Source organism: Coffea eugenioides, chromosome 3, assembly GCF_003713205.1.
Source record: "Coffea eugenioides isolate CCC68of chromosome 3, Ceug_1.0, whole genome shotgun sequence".
Lineage (NCBI taxonomy): Eukaryota > Viridiplantae > Streptophyta > Magnoliopsida > Gentianales > Rubiaceae > Coffea > Coffea eugenioides.
This window is the reverse complement of record NC_040037.1, coordinates 20,325,851-20,345,230: the sequence shown is the minus strand read 5'-3', so window position 1 is coordinate 20,345,230 and position 19,380 is coordinate 20,325,851. Positions and strand designations below refer to the sequence as shown.

General features: G+C 35.6%; 1 protein-coding gene across 1 annotated transcript; it reads right to left on the bottom strand.

Annotated features, from left to right (window-relative positions):
• Positions 1-10,390: 10,390 nt before the first annotated feature.
• On the bottom strand, positions 10,391-18,565 carry LOC113764512 (probable methyltransferase PMT19). Its single transcript, XM_027308429.1, has 6 exons — positions 17,782-18,565; positions 15,147-15,357; positions 14,536-14,833; positions 12,650-13,039; positions 11,638-11,715; positions 10,391-10,678 (listed from the first exon to the last, which is right to left on the bottom strand). Exons 1-6 carry the CDS (start codon positions 18,484-18,486, stop codon positions 10,477-10,479), a joined length of 1,884 nt encoding a protein of 627 aa, XP_027164230.1. The 5' UTR covers positions 18,487-18,565; the 3' UTR covers positions 10,391-10,476.
• Positions 18,566-19,380: the final 815 nt, after the last annotated feature.

The window sequence follows — 19,380 nt, the reverse complement described above, 5'->3', positions numbered from 1 at the left end:
ATCTTTTTGAAATTGAATTAGAGAAAGAATTTTCATTAGCTGCTGGGAAGGAAAGGAAGGGAAGAAAGGTGAAGAAGTGTTTGAAGTGTAGAGGGAATTTTAGACAAATTGAAATTCATTTTTCATTATTAAGAAAAGATTTTTTTTCATTATTAGAGTAAAAATTCTTTCTAATCTACGCCTTAAACTTATCCTTGTAGTGGCAGTCCTTTAAGCTAATCTTCCACAAAACCAAATGAAATGGAACGAGTAACAACACAACTAGGGTTCAAGGATTACAATTATGTGAAAAAACAGTCTCCAATTGTATTGCATTGAATCTTTTGGATGGCAGTTTATTCAAATAACATTTTATCCTTGTTATGAAATGGACTAATTTACTAAGAGCATCTCCAACGGAGGATAATAAGGAGCGCAATGTCTGACAAAATATGGGTTCATTACACGATCACCCATGGTGGCCGTGTAATACCCATTACACGCATCATTCTGATGATGAGTGTAATGGATGGGCCACCCATTACAAAATTTAGCAGTCTAACAAAATTTTGCCTAGCAAACTTGAAGGTTTCAATGTTCATTTTTTGCAACGGTGCAATAAATTTGCAACGTTCATTTTTTCCAACAATCATATTTTAATTCTCTGTATAAACACACAACACACTCTTTTTTTTTCATATCCCACTATTCTACTCTATTATTTCTTTTACTCTCTCACTCATTTTCCTCAACCTTTGTGCACAATTTTTTAAATTTTCAATATTTTTGTGATTATGGATGAAAATTTTAGTAGTTTTACAAATATGTTAAATGCTCCAAATATAAAAAATTCATATCCAGAATAGGCAACATTTGTTAAAGGTTTCACATGCAGGAGTCTGCAAGAAAAGATGTTGAGCGAGCATTTGGAGTGCTCCAATCTCGTTGGGCTATTGTACGTGGTCCTGCTCGATTTTGGCATAGAGCAAAATTCAAAGATATAATGTACACATGCATCATATTACACAATATATGATTGTCAAAGATGAAGGAGATGCACTAAGAAACTGGAATGCTGACGATGACGATCCAACGATTCCTGTGACTCAAGGTTTGGCCGAAAATTTTCAATATTACCTTTAGAGGAACGCGGAATTACGTGATCGAGAAGTACATTATCAACTTCGATCAGACTTGGTCGAGCATATTTGGGAACGATTTGGAGGCAATAACAATGAAAACTAGTATTATTTTGTTATTATTTGTATTTTATTTGATTTAAATTATGTAATATTATGTTATGGAGTTCAACTAATTACATAATCAATTATTAATTAAGTATGGATTATTATGATATCTTCGCATTTGAAGTATCACATATTTGTTTAATGTTCTGCATAATTATTTTTCAAAAAATAACAATATATTATTTTTGAGAGATAGAAAAAGATATGTTGTTCAAACTTAGAAATTAATAATATTATTTTTAGAAAATTTAAAATTCAAAAAGTACAAAATTTAATGAAAGTTAATACTATATTTTTTAAAAATAACAAAATTATTTTTAAAAATTACTTTATTTATTTATGAGATATGAGTTATGCATTATTAAAATAAATATTTGATTTAATTGTGAACCTATGCTATTACACCTTGTGGAGTATAATCCACTGTGAGTGAAAGTATAATAAAAAAGAAGAAAATGAAATGTTAACGTGATATGTGGATTACACTCTAAATATTTCATGCGAGGGTAAACCATTGTGGATGCCCTAACGCAATATTCCTTGCGGGCCTAGCACACTTGACTACTAAAGCTACGAAATGTTGCCAGTTCAGCCTCCAACCGTTTAAGTACATTTGACGCACGACCCTAAACGCTTTCATTTTCTAATACTTTGGGTAGAAAGCGAAAGCATTGAGAGTTGTACATTAAGTGCATTAAAACGGTTGGAAGCTGAACTAGTAACATTGCATAGCTTTAGCCTTCGAGTCTCTGCTAGTAACGCACGGGCTAATGAGTTAGTAAATTAGTTCATTCTGTGACAATGATATCAAAGTTGATACTGAGGTTAATTTATTGAATCGAAACATGACTATCGAATCAAGTGCCTCTAACCTTGGGAAATCTGAAGGAGAGTCTGCACTAAAAACTGGAGACAGAGAGGACTACTCGTGGCAAGGGCCTCAGTTACAAGCCTTCAAATCTTTTGCACATTTTTAAATCTTTTGTGTTGTCATTCATGACTATACTCTTTTTTTTTTTTTTCAAGTCAGTGTTTCATCTCTCCCTGATATTTACAATTATAAACTTGACAATACTACTTTTTTCCATTGATGAACACATGTTGTCCCAAAAACACTTTGGGAATGCCATACATCTGTTGGGTCATCCCCTAATATAGGTCTGAGTGAGTGTAGATGGTGACAATAAAAAATAGAAAAAAAGTCACGTATCTGTGAGCTAACCTAGTTGGATACGAATTCAGGCCAACGGTTAAAAAATAAAAGAAATTTGACATCCAAAGCTAACATCCGAAACTCCAATTGGGTACTTCAAGTAAAAAGGGCTTATAGCATATGAATTACAAGCTAACAAAATAAGTTTTGGAATAACTTTATTCTTCTAGCCTTTCAAGAGTGACAAACTAAGGGAATAAATTTGGCTTCAAAAAAAATATTGTTAAACTAAATTAAAGATGGACTAAATTCATGGAACTCATTTACATCCTTTTATCTAGGGGATGTAAATGAGTTGTTTCACCAAGTAATTAAGTCAATCATGAACTTATTCATTAAACTTGCAACTCTTGCTCGAGCTTCTCAAGATTAGAGTTTATTTATAACTAATTTAAGGTATTTGAGGTTGGCTCGATAGAAAGTAGTTTAATTTTGACTCCATAGATAAATAAGTGAAGTTTGAATGCAACTTCAATCTCGTTAAAATAAACAAACAAGTTTGAGTACAAAGTACTCATTTATTTAGATTCGTTTACTCGTCTAATTTTATGTTGCAAATTTTATTTTCAGGATGGCTAGACTTGTGATAGAATTCTTTAGCAAGCCAATTTCCACTAAGCATTGGAAATTTATTAAACCATCTCTCACTAACCATTGAAAATTAAGCCTGAATGTAATGAAAGGACGTTCAGGTACTTATGAAGTATGATTGAAGAACCAAAAGACAGATCCATTGGTATTGTTCTCGTTAAGTAGGAAAACTATGTATGCCCTTCACAGGGTAGCTCGTTTGGTCACGGTTACTTCCTTAAGACCGTTGTTCAGTCACCCGCAAGGGTTCAAGTCCCGTGGTTAACGTGTTCGGGGGATGGGGCCTCTCCTCCCGGGCCGGAGTGGGATTACTCGGGCCCCATAAGGATTGACCCGAACACCCACTCCGTCAGAAAAAAAAAAAAGTAGGAAAACTATGTACCAATTCCAAAGGACAAATTCTTGTCTAAATTAGAAGGGGAAAAAACAAAAAAAAAAGAAAAAAAAATAAAGAGCATACACTTGAGAATACCTAACAAACATGTTGTGTTTTCCCATTTTTACATCAAATTAAACCAACAATAAGCAACAAGATCCATAAAAGTGGTGATGTTGGCCATGCATAGTTGGGTAGTCCACCTCCCACGTAAAGGACATGAGCAAGATGACCTGTAGAGATGGCATATAAGGTGCGAGTTTCTTACTGACTCCTCGATGGTTGGAGATATCTTGCATTCTTCTTCAATCTCCTCCACTGCAGAAGAAATGAAGATCCTTAAAGCTGAGGACTTTGAACCTTGAAAGCAAAAGACCTGATATCGAATTTAAGGACGTACTACTAAAGGATTCATTCGCATGTACCATCACAAGGAAGTAAGCCAATAATCAACGACATGGTGGTGTGATACGAGGATGAGGCAGCATTGATAATCAATCGACTCACGAGCATCACCGGAACGGGGCTCTCCAATCCGATACCGGGACGAGATAATAGATCGCCAAAAACTCGGCCGAATTACCAAGAACTCGGCCGAGACGGATAGACTCGACCGAGTAGCCCTGAGCCAAGAACTCGGCTGAATCACCGAGAACTCGGTCGAGAAGGATAGAAATGGTTGAGTAGCCCCGAGTCATTCCGAATCAACTCGAATTTTTATTATTTTTGCTAATTTTTTATTATTTTTGTTTGTCATATTTTTTTATATTATTCACAATTTTTAAAATATTAAATGCTTCAAATTTTGCAGTCTTACCGAGACCGTGACCGATATACCCAAACCGATGTGGAACGTCCGGGCCGCAAACGCGACTTTGAACCATGACGAGAGGATCTCGCCAAGTGCAAATTATTTCCATTGTGGGCATGTCAGTACTTGGTAAGACAACTTTTGCTAACAAAGTTTACTATGATTCTGAAGTGATGTCCCATTTTCATGTGTGTGGTGCTCTGTATCTCAATTTCATCACAAGAAAAATTTGCTGCCTGAAATTTTGAGTTGTATTATTTCCAACCTTCTTAACAAAGTTTCTGAGATGACTGAAGAAGATCTGGCTCAAGAAGTCAAAAGAGGTTTGCTTAGGAACAGATATCTCATTGTTTTGGACGATATATGGGATATTGAAGCATGGAAATGGAATGGATAGGAAGAAGCCTTATTCCCCAATGATGGAATTGGAAGTAGAGTTATCATTACAAGTCGACTTTGTTATGTTGCTCTGCAAGATAAACTTGACAAATAGTCTCACTCTCTTTGCCAACTTACCCATGATGAGAGCTGGGATTTTTTGAAAGAAAAGTTATTTCCTGGAAAAGAGTCGCCTTTAAGATTATGTAAACTTTGGAAGCAAATTGTGGTGTCAAAGACTACCTCTACCAATTGTCATTCTTGCTGGGATACTAGCAAATATGGATCAACTTGACTGGAAAAAAGTTGTGGAAAGTATAAGTTCAAACATTCTTTCTAAGTACAGAACAATGCGCTGCAACATTAGTGTTGAGCTACAAAACTTTACCAGAAAATCTCAAGGCATGCTTTCTACACCATTGTGAGGTTGATTTGGATATGAATCGCTGAAGGATTAGTCCAGAAAACTCAGTTCAGGAGCACAGAAGATGTGGCAAATGATTACATGATGGGTTCCAATGGCAGAAGCTTAGTCATGGTTTCAAAACAAAGATCCATTGGTGGGATCAAAACTTATCGTATTCATAACTAGTTATATGAATTTTGTGTGACAAAAGCCAAAGAAGAAAGCTTTTTGCAGCCCATATGCGAGTATGATCAACAGTATACACTAAATGTGCTACACTACTTACGCCGCTTGTGCATCAATGTTAAGCGAAAGCACTTTCTCAAGTCAAAGCTATTTTCTCCCATCATACATTGTCTATTGTTCTTCACTCAAGATGAAGAGTAGTCCAGGGTTTCCTATGATCTTTCTTTCATTTTTCGCATCTTCAAGCTGGTTAGAGTGTTAGATTTGAGCCAAACAAGTCTGCGTCATGATTTTCCCAGAGAAATCAAAATGCTTGTTCACTTGAGGTACTTGGCAGTTCTAGTTCGAATACAAATCATCCCATCATCAATAGCCAATCTCTCAAATTTAGAAACTTTATCATGGAAACATTCGATCCAATAGTTTTACTTCCAGATACTATATGGAATCTGAAGAAACTAAAGCATTTACAAATACAGGACAAGTATTTTTTGGTCTTGACAAATCCGCAAAATTGTACGAGTTGGATACCTTCTCCAATATAGTCCTCCGTTCTTGGGAAAACATGGACAAGATATTCAACAAGTTTCCAAATATCTGCCAGCTGAAATGCAAGCTTTGAGAACAAGACCCTGGAACTCGACTAAGTCTACTAGAATCACTCCATTTGAATTTCAGATCGTACAATAATGTGCAATATCAGATTGAGTTCCATTTCTGTACTATTATTAAAAAGTTGACATTGTCTTTTGCTTCTGTACTAGTGCTGGTTTTGTTGCATCAGCTCAGCATCAATAATATTTTGTTCATGGTTTCTTGATTATTACTCTTTTTCCTGTCACAGAATGTTGTAGTGGGATCATTTTCACATGTTTGTAACCTTGGGAATTAATGCACTGATGGTCGAATTTAACTGCAACAATTAACCATCTCTAGAAGAAGACACGAGAGCTTGTGTAATTTCATGTGCAATATAGGTCAACAATTTTTTAGAACTTTTCATTAAACATCTGGTCCTAGAGCTTTGCCATCCAGTAACTAAGAATAAAATATTTGTAATGTGTCGAACTACCATCAAGGTTAGGGTCTCTGTCCGTTACCAGAAAATTCATTAGTCATCATTAGCTTCATCTGGTTCTGTATAGCACACATCTGTGTTCTATTCTTCACTCTTGTTTTAAAGAGTTCAGATCTGTCCTTTCTTTTCTGTTAATTTTGAACCCATGGTAGAAACGAAATCCGTCATTACGTCTGATGTGGCTCCTGTGATGTCTAAGATCACGGACCACAAACTCAATAATTCTAACTATCTTGGTTGGAGTAAAACGGTTCGTCTTTATCTACGAAGTATTGATAAAGATAATCATCTGAGTGATGATCCTTCGAAAGATGGTTCAAGACAGACATGATTAAAAAAAGATGCTAGATTGTTCCTGCAAATACGAAATTATATTGACAGTGAGGTAATTGGCTTAATTAATCACTGTGAATTTGTTAAGGAGTTAATGGAGTATTTAGAATTTTTGTATCCTGGTAAAGGGAATATTTCTCGCATATATGAGGTGTATCAACCCTTTTATCATGCAGAAAAACAAAATAAATCCATCATGACTTATTTTATAGATTTTAAGAAAACTTATGAGGAGCTTAATTTGTTATTATCGTTTAGTTTTGATGTGAAAGTTCAGCAAATTCAACAGGAATAGATGGCGATTATGAGTTTTTTGACTGATCTTTCACTTGAATTTGAAGCTGCTAAATCTCATATTCTTTCGAGTTCTGAGATCTCATCCTTACAAGATGTGTTTAGTAGGGTATTTCGCACAGAGAATTTCCAATCTGTTCAGTCCAGCAGTGCTCTTGTTAGTCAAACTAACAAATATGAATTTGAAAAACAACAACACAAAGGTAGTGGTAAAGGAATTGACACGCGAGGACAGAATGCAGAAGTGGTTGTGTGTCACTATTGTTATAAGCCAGGTCATATGAAGCGTGATTGCAAGAGATTGCAGTACAGGAACCAGAGAACTCAATCAGCACATATTGCTTCTACCAATGATGAGATTAACTATGAAAAGTCTGTTAGGATCTCTGCAGATGAATATGCTAAATTTTCTCAGTATCAAGAATCATTAAAGTCTTCACCTACTCCTGTAACTGCCATCGCTGAGTCAGGTAAACCAAACACATGCCTTGTGTCCTCGTTCTCCAAATGGGTAATTGATTCTGGTGCCACAGATCATATGACAGGTAATTCTAGTCTATTTTCTACCTTTCAGCCACACACATCTGTATCTACAGTTACCCTAGCTGATGGGTCAAAATCTCGTGTTCTTGGATCAGACTCAATTAACCTCACTCCATTAATCTCATTGTCCTCTGTCTTAAGTTTGCCTGAGTTGTCTTTTAATCTAATTTCTGTGAGTAAACTTACTTGTGCCCTTAATTGTTCTGCCCAATTCTTTCCTGGCTATTGCTTGTTTCAGGATCTTACGACGAAACAAATTATTGGTAAAGGGCATGAATCTGGAGGTCTTTACATCCTTGACACACAGATGCATGCCCTGAACAGGAAATGATTATAAGATACACACGAAAACACAGGATAAGCGTATTGACGCTTACCTTTGCGAAGAGCAATAGGAAGATCATCACTTGAGACCGGATTTGATGACGAAGGAATTGGTTCAGGGCATGCATTTGTGTGTCAAAGATGTAAAGACCTCCAGATTCATGCCCTTTACCAATAATCTGCTTCGTCGTAAGATCCTGAAACAAGCAATAATCATGAAAGAATTGGGCAGAACAATTAAGGGCACGAATAAGTTTACTCACAGAAATTAGATTAAAAGACGACTCAAGGAAACTTAAGACAGATGACAATGAGATTAATGGAGTGGGGTTAACTGTGTCTGATCCAAGAACACGAGATTTTGACCCATCAGTTAAGGTAACTGTAGATGCAGATGTGTGTGGCTGAAAGGCAGAAAATAAATTAGAATTACCTGTTATATGATCCGTGGCTAGGGGTGCGTTAGAATCGAGTCAAGCTCGAGTAGTAAGTAAAATAACTAAGCTTGAGATCGAGCTCGAGTTCGTCGAGCTTTTATAATTCAAACTCGAGTTCGAACTCGACGTCGATTTATGTTACTCGAGATCGAGTTTAATTAAATCTAATCAATTCAAATCAAGTTCAATCGAGTCTAGTCGAACTCACGTAATAAAAATTAATAGTTTACGTATAATTTTAAATAAAGGATATTATTAACATTTCACAATAATAAAAATTAAAATATATATTAGAAAAAAACTCGATTAAGCTCGTCGAACTTTCGAGTGTAAAATATTAAAGTTCGAACTCGACTCACTGCTTCTATCAAGCAGCTCGAGCTCGAGTCGAGCTGCTGACCGACTAGCTTGCGAGCTCGAGTCAAGCTATTCGATCCAGCATCAGCCCTATCTATGGCACCAGAATCAATTACCCATTTGGAGAACGAGGACACAAGGCATGTGTTTGGTTTACCTAATTCAACGATGGCAGTTACAGGAGTAGATGAAGACTTTAATTATTCTTAGTACTGAGAAAATTTAGCATATTCATCTGCAGAGATCGTAACAGACATTTCATGGTTAATCGCATCAATGGTAGAAGCAATATGCGTGGATTGAGTTCTCTGGTTCCTGTACTGCAATCTCTTGCAATCACGCTTCATATAACCTAACTTATGATAATAGTGACACACAATCACTTCTGCATTCTGTCCCTGCGTGTCAATTCCTTTACCATCACCTTTGTATTGTTGTTTTCCAAATTCATATTTGTTAGTTTGGCTAACAAGAGCACTGCTGGACTGAACAGATTGGGAATTCTCTGTGCGAAATACCCCACTAAACACATCTTGCAAGAATGAGATCTCATTCAAATTCAGGTGAAAGACCAGCCAAAAAACTCATAATCGCCATCTATTCCCATTGAATTTGCTGAACTTTCACATCAAAACTAAACGATAATAACAAATTAAGCTCCTCATAAGTTTTCTTAAAATCCATAAAATAAGTCATGATGGACTTATCTTGTTTTTCTGCACGATAAAAGGGTTGACACAACTCATATATGCGAGAAATATTCCCTTTACCAGAATACAAAAATTCTAAATACTCCATTAACTCCTTAACAAATTCACAGTGATTAATTAAGCCAATTACCTCACTGTCAATAGAATTCCGTATTTGCAGGAACAATCTAGCATCTTCCCTTAACCATGTCTGTCTTGAACCATCTTTTGAAGGATCATCAGTCAGATGATTATCTTTATCAATACTTCGCAGATAAAGACGAACCATTTTACTCCAATCAAGATAGTTAGAATTATTGAGTTTATGGTCCGTGATCTTAGACGTCACAGGAACCATATCAGAGTTAACGACGGATTTTGTTTCTGCCATGGGTTCAAAATTAACAGAAAAGAAACGACAGATCTGAACTCTTTAAAACAAGATTGAAGAATAGAACACAGATGTGTGCTATACAGAACCAGATGAAGCGAATGATGACTAATGAATTTTCTGGCAACGTACAGAGACCCTAACCTTGATGGTAATTTTGGATGGAATATCTTTCACATCTTTATTGAGAGAAAATGTTACATATATATACACGAACTAACACCTCTATGTTAGGAAAGTTAACTGACAATCAGCTAGAGTCCTATAATTAAGCTATCCCTATAATCAAGCTATTCATAATAAATTCCTATATTAATTCTGTAACATGTCGAATAATAACATCCCAAACCAAGTTAGTCTCCTGATCATCTTCATTAGGAGATTTAGTAATAAAAACAGATCACTCTGAAATTGTAGAAGAACAATGAAATTTTGAAAATCTGATAACTTCCTTTTTTTAACTCTATATAAGCATTGGCCTAGCCTCAAGATTTAAACAACCTGATCTTTGGTTAGATCACACAAGAAAAGAAGACTTCTTTCGTTCAAAGCCCCTTCTTGTCAGGTATTGAAAAGGTTAGGATCGATAGAGGTAGAAAGTCCCAGGACTCATGTTTACAGCCATATGAATTCCTTTGAATTTAAAGCTCAAGCAGGCTCCAAGTCTCAGAACTTCATTGGCTTTCTAGCATGATTAGAAAGTGTTCTTAAGGACATTTTATGGACTAACAAACAGGTATTGCTCCAACCAGAAGGCTACAGAAGATAATGCTGTGATATTCTTCACTTCATCAAGATATTGCATGAATAATAAGACAGATAAGAAGTATAATTAGCAAGACATTATTGTTGAGAGTTATCAATAAACAATATCTTCTCAGGATGGAAAGAGCTGATTTCATTGTGTGAAATCTTACTGTTCCATTTCATCCTATCCGTAACTTTTGTTATCTTCACAATGACGTCAACATGATCTCTTATAATAATGGCCCCTTCTGGCCGAAGAATCCTATACATCTCAAAAAGAATGTCAAGTATTTCACACCTGCACGTACGAAGATAAAGTTATAATCATTAAGTTTACAAATAATGTTTCTTTATTCAATTTGAATCTGTTTTTCTGTCTCCAAAATGCAGAGCATAATCCAGTCAACCACAGTAAATATGATCGCTTAATGCGAAAACTTGCCATTCTAAGAATGAGTGGAAAAAGTGCATCTGGTTCACAAATAAAGATGTACAAAAGCATGTAATCATTTGGTAATGTACATCATTCTGGACCTGCAGGAATTCTTCAATTTAACCATTCAGGAAGATGTAATGAAAGTAATTGACTCTGTTCTCTAGTTTCCAGTTGAATGGAGTTTGCTTTAAATGCTATTTAAAGATCTTATCAGACCATAAGGATAGGTTTAAGACTTTGAAAGCCTCTTTACAAGTTCTTGAATCATTAGAATAAACCTTGGAAACACTCAAGCACCATAAACACATCTGCATTGAGAACACATCCACTCAGATTCTTATGATGTTCAGTGTATTGCATTAGCAACTTATACTAGAAAGGAGGAACCCATAACCAAGTATTTGACAAGTTTACTGTAAACCCTTTTTCTAGTGAATGCCTTCTTAAAGCTGCATTTGTCAGATGTATGTACTGTAGTATAAAAGTTCTCGACATACGTTGTTGATGTTTGTTTTCATTTCCTCCGTCCTAATGAAGAAACTTCGAAATCCTAGAAACTAATAAAGTACACAATCGATGAATTCTCAATCTTCGTAATGCATCCAACGATCTAATTTTTCCTATTTGGAACTGACCAAAAATGAATTTCTGTTTGAAATGAATAGCACAAGGCAACCTAAGGTTGACGCTAGCATGTTAATACTGAATTGCTAATGTATTAAGCTGATTTTTTACGGGCATTCATTCTTCAAATCACATTCAGCTCGAGAATTAGTCGTAGATATAACAGATAAATAGTAACAATATCAGTAGGAACTTACTTGTCCATATACATGCTAAACAAACCATCTGCATGTATTAGATCATAAGTTCTTGGATATGTGGAGAAGGGCTCACACCTGTTCACAAGAAATTGTAAGAATCCAGAAAACTTTTAAAGGTGAAGAAGGGAGATAAGTTTGTTATCTGCATTCTCTATCAGATCGCTTAGTAGTTATGACCAAAACACAAATAAATAAGTGGCATACAGTTGACAAACTTATCATCCTATGTTTATTATCTTCATTCTCTATCAGATCACTTAGTAGTTATGACCAAAAAGCAAGTAAATAACTTACATACAGATGACAAACTTATTACCCTATTCCGGAGGAAGGCACAGTCCATGATGCTTTGAATATTTGTACATGCAGTGCACAACAAAAAAAATGATTTACAGCTTATGGCTTCTCCTAAAAAGTTGAACTCGTGATATTTTTTGAAGCAAAGCAATGACTGGAAAAAGATACACACACAACCAGAGCTAACATAATCAGCAACTTTTTATTCTTCATTTTACTCTCTGCATTTTTTTCTCTGATCTTCTTTTTCTGCTTACCAGGAAGCAGAAGAAACAATTTTAATTTTATTCAATTACAGCTTGTAGAGAATGACATTCTATGAAAAGTCCAACAAATCAACTTCACTTGATCCATAATCTAGGCCTTTAGCAGCATAAGCCCATTATGCAACACTTGACAACTGTCAAATGTCAATGAACCATCATGACTATATGCAAATATCTGTAATTCAAACAGATATATCTCTATTCTATTTTGTTGCATGTTGCATGTGATTGCTAACAGAGAGAAAACTTAACCGTGCTAGCTTTTCAACAGTAAGAAAACCTCTACTCCTATGCACATTTTTTTAATGGCTGAAGGGTGAAGGCATCAGTATTCATAAAAGAGAAACCTAATACAGACAGGTAAGGAAAGGGAAATGAGAAGAACAACTAAACTTTTTACTGATATAAGGAATGAACAGGACATAGAAATCTTACTCCAGCCTTACCAGTTCATGTAGGTTCCAACTAAGCCACGTTCGTAGACAATACCAAGTGTGTTATTCTTTGCATGATAAGGAACCACATTCATGACCCAAACTGGATACTGTGAAAGAGCAGCTGCAAAACCTCCTAAGCCTGAGTTCATGTCCATGATATTCCTATATCTTCCACGATTCAGATATTTGAGAACACTCCCATAGTACGAAACCCTTCTTTTCCAGAGCTGATTATCCTCATCGAAGGTTTTTGTTGTAATCCCTTCAATTGTAGCACTTCTTATCCTTGGTGGAACAGTTTTTAACCTTTTAGGCCACTTCTCAAGGGACCCTCCAGATGTATGGCGTATATGTTCCACCTTTGGAAGAGGAGTAATGCACGCTTCCATCTTCATGTACCTAAAAATGATTGTGCAATAAATAAAATAGATCAATATAGTCAAGCAGCTATTTTCTAGAGAGATAGCTTACACAGTAATTGTTTATGGGACATCAATGTCCAGTGATAAGGAGAATAAACAAAAGCCTAGACGGCTAGTTCAACTTTTATTTCTTTAAACGCATCAGAAAAGGGAAACCTCTCCATTTTACTGTCTGCTGTTTCAAGCAATCGATTAACTTAAGTTCATGTGCCAAAACCTTCTCCTTCCAATATGAAAGAGAGTGATATATTAAGGATCTCTAATGGCAGCAATATATCTACAACAATATTCCTCCATCACTTGGAACACAACTCTAGGGAAATAATTATAAGGTGATAAAATCAGCCAAAGACAGGTAAATGAATATGATAGCATAACAGAAAAGCAGTGTGCCTTGGCATGTAAAAGTTTTCATGTAGATTAATAGTTTCTAAAGTCAAAACCTTTTTGTCTTAGAGGTGGGAAGGCGGTGAAGGAAAAGGAAAATGGTCGTCAAAGACAAAAAATTAGACCTTCGACTATATTGGACTTTTGAAGACAAATGCAAACAATATATACTGTTGCAAAATAAGCTTTCTTGCTGCACAGAGATGGTTTGCCACTATGATTTCAAAAAGATAGTTCATGTCACATCTAGGCCTGTCACCATTTCTAGTCACAAATGAAAATTTTGAACCAAATCTGTTTTCCAGCTGATAACTCCTATGGTACACTCGATCTTCTCACCCTTATATAACATACACAGATTTGTTTCAAAGATTTTGGAGCATTCTAGCCGTCTTAATTTCATCATAAAAATTTTTTCCACATTCTAAATGTAGAAAGCTCTATTGGTTGTTGACATGTAGTTATAGTGGAAATGAGCTCCAGGTTCCCCTGGATTCAGAAGAAAGATCCAGATTCAATCAGATTTTGGTGTACTAAACTACCTGAACAGATCCAGATTGATTATGAACAGTCATCTGCACACGCAAATTGGACCCAACCAAACAAATCCAGATTATCAACCATACAACTAAGCAGCATTAGAGTTACCTTAACAAAAAAAACACAACATAATAATAATGACAATCATTAAATTCACTCTCCCTTCCCTTACTCCGCCTGAAATCAAAATACTCTTAACAACAATTAATCAGATGAAAAAAGTACTGTCTTAGCCAGGAAGATGTTTGAAAAGAAAACTCAGAAAGAACCAACAACGATAAAGTAGCAGTGGAGGATCTGATCACCAAGAAATCTATGTTTGAATGAAATGTCTTAACATATTTATAGTCACATTGTGAATTAAACTCTAACCAATAATGCTAACTAAAAGGTAACTTCACAGAATTTGTCCCTAGTGCATCTTCTTTAAATGGCAGAACTCCAAATGGGACTATTGCCAGAGAATGCATTCGCCCACTACACAAACACCTGTGAGTTGTCATCATCATTTCATAGGCTAGATGAAATTTTGAATACCAAACTTACCAGCCATGATCAGGATAGTCATCAACACAGAACTTAGGTGCTTTCCAAGTCTTTAATTTTGAGGCACAGTGAAGGTGATTAGTAGGCTTTTGCCACACTGCTATTGGACCACTCTCTCGAATCTTTTTCCAGCACAACCTTCTGGCAAGATCTTCCAATTTTTTTTGCTCCATTTCAAGATCACTGGCCTTTCTTTCCCAACCCTTGTAGCTGATTTTCCAACCAATAGGTGGTCCAGACAACACCCAGTATCCACCAGGACGCAATAGTCGGTCAATTTCCATGAGATATAGCCCACCTGAGATTTTACAACAGAAAGTAAGAGAAATTCCTTTGTCATAACCTAGTCTTCAACCAAAACAAGAGAGATTTTCTTGTGGTCATAGTTATCAAGACCATCAGGGCAACATATTCATCAATAATGAAGATACTAGATTCAAGAATTGAATTATTAAGATATACTATTTAGTCGTCACCAATACATTTAAGAAAACATTCAAAGTCAAACAAGTACAAGTTAACTAAATAAAAGCACATTTTGCACTTCAGAAATTAGCTTTGGTTGAATGTTTATGAACCATTGCATAAAATTTAGAAATAAGCATGTATACCATAGTCTGTCCATTGAACAAGGCAGCGAGAACAATGGATCATATCAAAACATCTTGATGGAAACGGCAACCTATATGTGCTAAGTACTCCAAGAAGAGCTGGAACACCTCTTTCAAGTGCAAATTGCACTTGAGCTTCATGTACATCTCTTGGAGCAATTGACACTGTCAATATGTCATAGTCCATTAGAGAGGCTCCAAAGCTTGCAACCTGAGAATAACATTTTTTATCACCTATCCTTTACAGTGGACAACTGATATAATTGATATTCTGCATTATATGATAGCAACAGGAAATGTCAAATAATAAACTGAAGGAGGTACTAAACAAAATACGACAAATAAACACGGTAAAACAACTTCTTGCCAGATCATAACTAAAACAGAGCTTCTTAAATCTTATTCTTTTAGAGCTGGCACTAGAAGCTTGTGTAGCTAAACAAATATAAGTCAAGTACTAATAACTAGAAGATTATTATTTGGCAGCTGTCCAAATTGTTATAAATCTGAGAAATAGAAAATATTGACATCCTTGAACCTTTTACTTGTCACACGATAAAAGGAGAAGCTAACTATAACTGAATAGTAAAAATAGTAGGCTCTATGAAGGTGGACCTCTATTTATGCGCCAATTGCAAATTCAATGTTTTAAGGCCCCCATAATGATAAAAGAAGGTCCAGTGATTGATTCAAGAAGAAAGAGTTTCAGCTGCATTGCTCCTTTAGTCACGGCTTTTTCCCTGTAAATCTTAAATGCATCTAGAGGGGAAGAACAGAAATCTACTTGGAGTTAATAAAAGAGGATTGGAGCATCAGCAAAATGTAGTCCATTGCTCAAAGAATGAAGTTTCAAGAAAGGAGTATTTGTTATTCAACAATTTACCTCAAATCAGATACTGGGGATAGTATCAACTGCAGTGCAGCATTTGTCTAAAAAAATCAAATCAACATGAGGCCAACTGCTATGTGAAATAATTCTTAGTGTCCTCATCCCCAGTCCCTTCCAGTTGGGACAAGGTTTCATGTCTTTGGATATTTCTGATCACTAACAATCTTAATTTACCAAGTGATTGCAATAATACTTAGGAACAACATGAACTTACCTAAAATGATTACAGATGAATAACTTTTCTCCGCAATATAAATGGTTGATTGTTTTCTACAAAAAATTACTTTATAGCTCTAGTTTGTGTTGACCTGAAGGACTACAAAATTGAGAAGGCATTTGAGCTAGCTGTTTTAATTCCATACTCTGAATACTAAATGTATGATCAAAATGAAACAACAGATCAAAAATAGAATTAAAAGACAAATGCATTTTCTTACGCCATGAACCACTGATTAACATTAGCAACAGCATATAGAAACAAAGGAGTACCACAAGTCAACTCATCAGTTACCCAAAATATAGCTCGAGAAATTCTTGCGTATTTCAAAAATGAAAATGCTATCAGGTATGCATAGAAGAAAAGTGAATCGCTGACCAAGCAGTAGCCATCTTATTATTCAACTAAGCACAAAATCTGCTCTTGATCCAGAACAAATTTATGCACAGGAAAACTAAAAATGCTAGCAGCTATATGCCTATTATTGTCAAATATGTTGATTATTAAATGAATACAATGAAAATCTTGCAGGGTTGAATGGAGACAAGAACAGAATAAAAGTTCATTAATGTCTGTGATCTTAGCTTTTTTTTTTCATTTTTGTCACAGTCATACTCTGAAACACCAGAAAACTAAAGTACTATTCCACTGCATTTGTTTATCCTACCAAAACAGTAAACTGTTGGTAGCACCTCATATTTCAACATCTTCCAATAAAGTATTTGGCATCCTCTCTAATTGTAAAAGGAGACTGAAATAACTTATGACCATGGTCCAGAAAAATCTGATTCACCAGTCAAACTGAAGAGAGTTTCACTCAGCCCTTTGGGGGACGACATGCTCAAATTCATCAAACCAAATGATTAGCTTCTGTGGAGAAATTCACCAATTAACTTTTCGAAGATGACAAAAAAGTTAAGACTCCCTTATTCTGATTAACATTAAATTCCCTTAGATCAATTTCAAGGATAGGATTCGAATATGCATCCAAATGAGAAGTTACTCTCTTGGAGTCTAGAGGAATCAAGAAAAGATGTCTATGCAGGCCAAACAGTTTAAAACAAAAGTTCCTTCTCTTTGGAGTAGTATAACCCTATTTGATATGCATTCATAATATGTTAGCTAGTAATTAACTACCCTAATGAACAATGTCTGCATAGCAGACTCATGGCTTCACCTAGATGCATTTAGCCAGGAAGGTGGAAAATTATAAAGTGTGACACACTAGAATGTGTATTTTCAAGATAGTAGCTTACTGAAAAAAGATGCAAAAGTTGTAAGCAAAATGAGTATTCTAGGTCAGCAGCTAATTTAGCAAAACAATTGACGGATTTAAGTTCTTAATCCAGCTTAATTCACATATCTGTGATTCTAAACGTTGACAAGAAGCTCAGAGAAGCACAATTTCCACACGTATCACAATTTCCCACCTCATTGAAACTAATAAAGATTGAACTCAAAAAGACAAAGCCATCCTCATTCTCATACCACAACTTAGAATTGTGACCAAAATTCAGAATTATACTCACCCCACATCCAACATCAAGCACAGTCCTTATGGCACCAGCGTTGAGCGGCACTACACGTTTCAATTGATCAATGTAACCCTTAACTCCTTGGGGAAAAGAAGTCCCTCCACCCGGAAAAAATAGCCTGGCACCTTCTAATCTTACCCAATTCTGGGTCTTCTTATACTCTATTAGGCTCTTAAAAGGCACATTCTTGAACCAAGCATAATCTCTGCTCATAGGCCATGAAAATGGCCTCTTATATCCCGCTGGCTTTGGCACCAAACACCTCAAATTTTCACCTTTTTCCGGGCAATGCCGCTCTTTGTGAAACCTTCTCTCAGCAGAAAACAACCTTTCCTTATTATGGTCTTGACAGGGACAGTAGTTTGTGTAATTCTTCGGGCAGGGTGGATAAGGCAGATGTTGGCTTTCTGGGGTGTCTTCCAGTGGGAGAACAAGCGCGTGCTTTGGCTCAAAGTTGAGTGATTCTTGAACACCTTTGTGGCTTGTGTTGAGGCTGGACTTCTTGACCTGAAAATCACAATTTGTATCTTCAAGACGAGCTGTAGAATGTGAAATGCTGGAGTAAGGGGAGTTGGTGTAGGAGCCAATGAAGTAGGAGAAAGAGCAGAAAATGGTGAGTAGCAGAATTTTGCACAGTGGTTTCCTCAGAAGGTTCTGAGCAGATGATTTGAGTTTTGCTGGTGACGGTAGAGTAGGCATTTTTTCGAGCCTGGCTCGCAAAATGGCAACTCAGAAGAAAGATAAAGAGTCACTGACAGAGTAACCATTTGTCAATGATCAGAGAAATAGGAATTAGGATTGGGGAGTATTAAAAAAAATATCTAAAGTTGGGATATAGTCCACATGCTGAAATACAAGCCAAAATCTTAGGATTCGTTTGGGAGTGAAGGATTTGGACAGAAAAGAAAGGGAAAGAAGAGAAAGTTTAATTTTCCTTTATTTGTTAGTTTTTAGTAGGAAAGAAAAGAAGGGAAATGGAAGGATTTAAGAGAATGAATAATAGGCAAAATTTTTCTTCCCAAATTGGAAAAAGAGTCAGAAGAAGCTTTGTGAAAATTTTTTAAAATACCTATTTTATCTTTAAAAATATCTTGAACACATATTTAATGATTTTTATGTCCAAAATCATTCTACTAAAAAAACTCCTAAATAACATAACAATCCCTTCTCTTCTCTTCTCTCGTAACCTAAAAGTTTTCCCTTCTTTTCTTTTCTATCCTAAACTCCCAAACTTAAAGCCTTAAGCTCTTTAAGCCTTTTAAGAAATTTCTATATTTGTTCTTGTCAGGATGAATTATGTCAAGATCGAGTAGCAATGGCAATCAAGTAGTGGGTCCCCCTTAGAAACTTCGGGCCTGTTTGGAACCTGTTTTTTGGGAGTTTGTCTAAAACTTTACTGTAGTGCACTGTAAAAATTTTTGAAAAAATTTTGTAGAAATTTTTGTAAGGTGAAAAATTTTGTTGAAGTTTTTGTAAGGTGAAAAACTTTTTTTTTTCTTTTTTTTCTCTTTCCCTTTCTTTTTCTTTTTCTTTTTCTTTTTTTCCTTTTTTCTTTTCTTTCCTCTCTTTTTTTTCTTCTTCTTCTTCCCCGTT

What these genes read in the sequence shown, in the direction of transcription:
- LOC113764512 (XM_027308429.1), bottom strand. Translation starts at nt 18,486, where the DNA reads ATGCCTACTCTACCGTCACCAGCAAAACTCAAATCATCTGCTCAGAAC. An exon ending in TGTTCAATGGACAGACTATG is followed by an intron (nt 14,834 to 15,146) that starts GTATACATGCTT and finishes GTAAAATCTCAG; the next exon opens with GTGGGCTATATCTCATGGAA. An exon ending in GACTATCCTGATCATGGCTG is followed by an intron (nt 13,040 to 14,535) that starts GTAAGTTTGGTA and finishes AATCATTTTTAG; the next exon opens with GTACATGAAGATGGAAGCGT.